This window comes from Pagrus major, chromosome 3 (assembly GCF_040436345.1).
Source record: "Pagrus major chromosome 3, Pma_NU_1.0".
NCBI classification, from domain to species: Eukaryota; Metazoa; Chordata; class Actinopteri; order Spariformes; family Sparidae; genus Pagrus; species Pagrus major.
The window spans coordinates 15,536,413-15,543,291 of record NC_133217.1 but is presented as its reverse complement, the minus strand read 5'-3'; the positions used below and the strand labels follow the sequence as shown (position 1 = coordinate 15,543,291).

The 6,879-nt window shown below is 46.7% G+C and overlaps 1 protein-coding gene across 1 annotated transcript; it reads left to right on the top strand.

Moving 5' to 3' along the window:
* Positions 1–381: 381 nt before the first annotated feature.
* LOC140993445 (uncharacterized) lies at positions 382–4,377 on the top strand. Its single transcript, XM_073462881.1, has 2 exons — positions 382–1,174; positions 4,013–4,377. Exons 1-2 carry the CDS (start codon positions 433–435, stop codon positions 4,159–4,161), a joined length of 891 nt encoding a protein of 296 aa, XP_073318982.1. The 5' UTR covers positions 382–432; the 3' UTR covers positions 4,162–4,377.
* The last annotated feature ends 2,502 nt before the right edge of the window (positions 4,378–6,879 follow it).

The following is a 6,879-nucleotide window of genomic DNA, read 5'->3' as shown; positions in this document are numbered from 1 at the left end:
CGCAATTGGCTATTTTGACATGTGAAAATGGAAACACATCACATGTGAATTGGTCAAGTGATTGGCTTTATTCACGTACAAATGACATTTTCAACATGTGAAATTGACATTGTCACACATGAACTTATTGAGCGTAGCGTTAGTTCTGGCAGGCCACGACGTCAAGCTCTAACTGCATAGCTGTCATCACCGGCGCAGATCAGCTGATGGCTCAGCTGACTCTGCGTGCCCGCTCCCTATTGGGAAATTGCATTAAGAGCGGGGTATTTAATCTGCTCTCGCCCGACCCTCCTTCCTGCTTCCTCTGCTGCTGGCACTTTCGCAAGCTCCCGCATGAATAACATTTTGCTCACTTTCGTATTTACCTTGTTGCTCCCGATGTCGTCGCCCCTCGTCCACGATGATGAAGACCCGTGGCAATCCGACGGCATCATGGTGGAGCCTCACCGAGTCTCTGAATCAGAGGAAGCCATCGACGAGGAGAGGGCTCCTTCTTCTCTCCGTCGAAGCTCTCGCATAGCAGGAAAGGGTACCGGCCAAATCGCACCATCAATCGATGACTGGCCGATTCCTAAACTGTTGGAGTTCCTGTTTTGCAATGATGTTTCTGCTCCGGTCGGAGCGTCTCACCGGGAACTGTTTGCGCTGTTCCTGAACTGCGCTGGGTTTCCACCTGTAGTTCAGCGTCCAGTCTTCGCTCCTACTGTCTCCGCTCCTCCTGTCTCCGCTCCTCGGAAAGCGCAGCCAAAGCGCAAACACTGGTCCCAGAACTCAGTAGTCGCTCCGACTCCAGCCGCTGCCCCGCCGGCCAAAAGAGCCAGAGCCCCGGCCACAGCAGTCGCCTCCTCAGCTCCGGCAAACGACGCCATCCTGGCAGCGCTGTCTTCTATTCAGTCTTCCCTTTCCAGCATGAATTCAAGGATCCAGACCTTAGAAGCCGCCGCCGTTCCATCCACCAGCTCTGCGTTCCAGGCCGCCGTGTTTACATCCCGGGAACCTGCTGCTGCTGCTGCCTCTTCCGCGACGCAGTTCAGTGACGTCACTCCGGCGCCCCTCGACGGCATCTCTATCCCGCGCAGGATTCTGGGTAGTGCAGTCCCAATCTCCACCGGTGTGCCATTCTACCCTCCTGCTGCTGCCATCTCCTTCAATCTGAGAAACCAGATCCTTGCAGGTAATGATGTCAATTTAGTGAAAATCCTGCTGTGCTCAGATTTTAGTGACAAGCGTGTGGTAGATTGTGGTGATGTGTCTGTGATGCTAAAGGATAGTGACCCTAGACTTTCAAAGACCTTGACTCTAGCAGAATTTACTGTTGCTTTTGGTGTGTTCAGAGATGTAATCTGTGAGGTCTATCCATCCCGTCGAGCAGAATTGGACACCTATCTGGCCATCATTGCAGATCTTGCCTTAACATACGGTGGAACTTTGTTCTATGAATATCATAAATCATTCTCTGCCAAGGCCGCCATGTTCATTCAGAGGTTTAACCAAAGACTGGACTGGTCCGTAGTCGACCTGGCTCTAATCAGCAGGCACTGCACTGGTCGCCAAGCTCTCTCCTGCTCCATTTGTGGCTCTTTCTCGCACTCTCCCAATATGTGTCCCAAATCCGTGGCTATAGTTCATCCACCGGCAGTCCCGCAATCCGATGAGACTAAGCTATTGTGGGGACAGTCATCCAAAGTCTGTGTGCCCCCGACGAACCCGCCTTGTGAGAAAGGAAAAGAAAAAATAAAACCTTCAACCCCAGTCAACGTGGCTGAGCTGGGCAAGGCTCTAAAGAAGCATCCGAACCGCTGCTTTGTCAATTATTTGCTTACCGGACTGGTTCAAGGATTCATGGCTGGGTTATTGTGGTTGCCTAAATTGTCTTTTTCTTGTAGCAATCTGCAGTCTGCTTTAAAAGAGCCTGAAGTTGCCGACACTCTGCTGGAAAAAGAAGTCAGGAAGGGTTTTATGATCGGTCCTCTGGATAAATCCCCTTTCCCCGTATCTCGCATAAACCCCATAGGTGTGGCTACCCGGAAATATTCTGGTAAAAAGCGTCTCATTATAGATTCATCAGCTCCTCATCATGATGAAGTCCAAAGTATTAACAGTCTCATTCCACTCCCGCCGTTCTCTCTGTATTATGCCTCAATTGACGATGCCATTAAGCTCATCAAACAAGCAGGTAGAAGAGCATGGTTATCAAAGGCCGACATCACAGATGCGTTTAAAGTCATGCCTTTGCACCCTTCCCAATGGCATCTGTTCGGCGTGAAATGGAGAGAGAAATTGTATTTTGCAGTTAGGCTCACTTTTGGGTGTCGCAGCAGTCCAAAAATCTTTGACACATTGTCTGAAGCTCTCTGCTGGATTCTCTTAAACAATTGCAAGCTGCCTTTCGTGCTTCACCTGTTAGACGATTTCTTGCTCGTAGATTATCCTCATGCCAAGCCAGACCACGCAATTATCACTCTTAAAGATACTTTCAAAAACCTGGGAGTCCCCTTATCTGAGGAGAAAACTTCAGGTCCACTTCAAGCCATCGAATTTCTAGGTATCAAACTAGACAGTGTCCTCATGCAAGCTTCCCTGCCTCTCGAGAAATTAAACCGCATCAGAGAAATTATGAAGGAACAGGTTTCAAAGTCCATTTCAAAAAGAGATCTGCTCTCCCTCCTAGGTCATCTCAATTTCGCCATGCGCGTGATTCCTCAGGGCCGCTCATTCATATCCAGGCTTCTCGACCTCTCAAAGTCAGTTGAAAAGCTTCATGACACAGTAACTCTGGATGAAGGGTGCAGATCAGAGCTCCGGTTTTGGTCTTTGCTGCTCGAGAAATGGAATGGCATTTCATTTTTCTATAACGACAATACTGAATCATCTTTGGCCATTAGATTATTCACAGATGCAGCTCCTTCCGTGGGTTTTGGGGGGTTCTTTGATAATCAGTGGTTTGCTGATGTATGGCCAAAAGAATTGTCATCTCTGCCAGCTAGTGCTTCTTCCTCTGCGCTTATGGAAATATACCCAATCGTTATAGCTTGTCTTCTCTGGGGGAAATCCTGGTCCAGGAGGAAAATTATTTTCTTTTGTGACAATGAAGCAGCTGTCCACATTATCAACAAAGGGCGTTCATCTATTCCATTTATTAACAGATTTGTAAGACGCCTTACTTGGGAATCCGTGCTGGGGAACTTCATCATCCGCGCAGCGCACATTCCAGGATTGGATAATAATATTGCTGATGCTCTGTCTCGATTTGAATTTCAGAAATTCCACAGACTGTGTCCGGAAGCTGCGCCCTCCAGCCTGCCTTGCCCCCCCTTTCACCATGCGGTGCTAGATTAGACAGCACCTTGCAAAAATACATGCTGTCAGCTGCTGGCTATATGCGTTCTGGTTTAGCGAAGTCTACATTAAAATTGTATGACTCTGCATGGTCCTATTTCACAGCATTTTGTTTCTCTTTCTCTGTTGCTATTCTTCCTATAAGTATTCCCATTGTATGTGCTTTTCTGGTTCACTGCTTTGAGTCCCGAAAAATGCAGCCGTCCTCCATCAAAGGCCTCCTCGCAGGTGTCCAGTTTCACCTGCGTTGCCTGGACCCGTCCTCCAACAGCTTACTAGAAAATCCATCCATTAAGCTTCTGCTAAACGGCTTTAAAAGAGAGAAACCTCAAGGCAATGACATCCGTCTCCCTTTTACTCCTCCACTTCTGCACAAGTTAATCACTCACTTAAGGAACGGGTGCTTTGGTCCATATACAGACTCACTGTTAGAAACTGTTTTCCTCATAGCTTTTTACGGGTTCTTAAGGTGCGGAGAATTCACTACACGCTCACGATCTTTTGATCCTTCACAAGACCTCACCATAGGCGATGTATCAGTTCACAGTCACTACTTTTGTATCCTCTTAAAACATTCTAAAACTGACAGAGATAGAAGGGGAACATCTGTCATCATTTCTCAAACTAACTCTGATTTCTGTCCATTGTCTTCCATGGTCCGCTATCTGAAAAGCCGTGCCCAAGCCAGCCCTCAGGAGCCGCTGTTCGTCACAGAGAGAGGGGAGCCCCTGTCACGAGCCTGGTTCGCCTCTCGCCTCCGCCTCCTTTGCCAACTCTGCGGTCTCCCTCCGGAACGCTACACTCCTCATTCGTTCCGCATAGGAGCAGCTACGACAGCAGCAATGGTCGCTCCTGTGGCCACCCTGAAAGCTATGGGCAGGTGGTCTTCTTCTGCCTTTAATCGTTACGTGCGTCCTGGCAATAAAGCCATCCTAGATGCTCAAAAAGCCATGAGCCTCTCACTGTAATTCTTGATATAATAAATATTCATTCATAGGCATGATTGGCTACGTCTATATTATTATATTATTATTATATTGTTATTACTATATTATTGTATTATCATCGTTATTATTAAGAGGCAGCGTGTGGCTTATTCCCTATTAAATTGTATACAAATTATTTCATCCTAGATAGCTTCCTGGCATCTCTTGTAGCAGAGGTTCCAGGATTTGCCGGTATGGTCGTTTTGGGGGTTTTCTTTTGCTGCTGCGCTCCCTGCTTATGCCGTTCATGATGGCTCGTGAAGGGCAGGAAGGTGCTCTTCCTGCCTCAGGCTTTCCACGCAAGCGCGTGGAAGAGCAGGGGGCCCCAGAACAGTATCATACCGCCAAATAAAACTGTGCAAGTAAATAAAGATTATTTTGACAAAAGTGGTCCTGACTGAAATTGAGCGTAGCGTTAGTTCTGGCAGGCCACGACGTCAAGCTCTAACTGCATAGCTGTCATCACCGGCGCAGATCAGCTGATGGCTCAGCTGACTCTGCGTGCCCGCTCCCTATTGGGAAATTGCATTAAGAGCGGGGTATTTAATCTGCTCTCGCCCGACCCTCCTTCCTGCTTCCTCTGCTGCTGGCACTTTCGCAACCCACCTCCACCCCAGCTCCTCCTGTATTCATGTTGGTTGCTCTGCTCTGTCTGGGTTTTCTTTTGCTGCTGCGCTCCCTGCTTATGCCGTTCATGATGGCTCGTGAAGGGCAGGAAGGTGCTCTTCCTGCCTCAGGCTTTCCACGCAAGCGCGTGGAAGAGCAGGGGGCCCCAGAACAGTATCATACCGCCAAATAAAACTGTGCAAGTAAATAAAGATTATTTTGACAAAAGTGGTCCTGACTGAACTCATGTTCATGGCTATTTTTCACATGTGGATTATAACATCCACATCTCTGTTTGCTGACTAGTCTCTAGTCGTTATGCGCTCACTTAATATGTGGAAAAAAATTTTTTTAATGAAATCATAATTTATATTTTTCAAAGTAATCACTCCTCCACATATGTCTACCCCCTGGGCTACAAGTATCCCTGGTTGGAAATAACTCTAGTAGATGTATCAGACTGCAGGTCCCATTTGATAAAAGTTATACAGTTATATCACAGTATTCTGTATTAAGCATAAACTATATAAGATAAAACTTTGATTCAAAGTATTTTAACTGCCAGCGCAGCCTCCACAACCTGGCTCAGAGAAAAGCAAACAAGTTAATTTCCAGGCATCGGGTATCAAGAGGCTCATCCATTTGGCCTGTACAACAAAAATAAACTGTTAGCTGAACTGGATCTTTGACCCCGCAAAGTACAGTAACCACAAGGGGAAGTACTGTGATGTTTCCTCAACTACAGTCACTGGGATTAGATCCAGGTTTGTGTTTACTGTAGGGGGGATTTTGCTTGGCCAGAATGACGGCTGGAGATGGATCCCCAAATACTGTGAACAGATTCCAGGCCTCCTATGTGGTGGGCTGCGGGCTGCAGCTGCCGTCTTTTATGGCAGATTCCTTTGAGGCAGAGTATCTGAGAGAGACTGCAGAGAGGCACTGCTCAATGAGCAATTTATATGTTCTCAACAAAGCTTCTTCTTTAGACCCTGAAGGCAGGTCTTAATTGTTAGACGTGATATCTCCACTCCCCCTCTCCCTCTCCTCTTTCTTTGACTGTTTTCTTCTCCCTCCTCCCACCCGCCCTCCCTCCAGCTATTAGGAATTGGATTTGGAGCAGAACGATCCATTTAGTCTCTCTCCTCCATCTCTATCCCTCTCTCTCTGCTTCCACACCTCCTCTGTAGGTTTCTCTCATCAAAGCCCAGGCTTAATCTGTCTATTTTTACCTGAAGGAATGAAAGGAAGGGATGAGGTAATGCTTTTCCTGTCCATCAGGTGGGCAGCGGTGCATGGGCTCTCTGGTGTGTATAGCTTAGGGAGCTAGCACCACCATGTGGACTCAGAAAAGAGGAACCATTGTGAGAGCAATAACAGAGAGGTGAAGCCTGAAATTTACTGGATGATTACCAAGTGCTGAAACACAAAGAACTGGAACATAAAAAGTATGACAGCATCTACAACTGAATAAATAAGGCTATACACATCATTTTAAAAAGGAGTGCTTCATGAAACTTAAGCACCACTGACTTACTTTAAAGAAGTACAGCAAGTCAGTCTGTGAGAGTCAAAGAGTCAAAACACCTTGGGGATAAAGTGTGAAAGCAGACCTCCCCCTAGTGGACAAAGACAGTGGGTGAAAACAACACAAAACTGGCAGCATTTTATTTGTGAAATAAAAACAAGAAGCCTGCAGATTTCTGCTTTTAATTACGAAATTAAACATGACAGGAACATGCAGTCAAAAGGTACAAAATGTGTCAGTCCAGCATAAACCATCCGAGGTCCATATTTAAACCAGTGAAGAAATGCACAGGCTTGGGAAACTGAAGATCCTGCATGTGTAGTATCTATCTGTCGCAAGTTTAAAGGATGGATTTGCTGTGACAAAAATGCTTAACAATCCCTCTTGTAGATGTTTTTCTTGGAAAAACTCGACGGTTTAAAA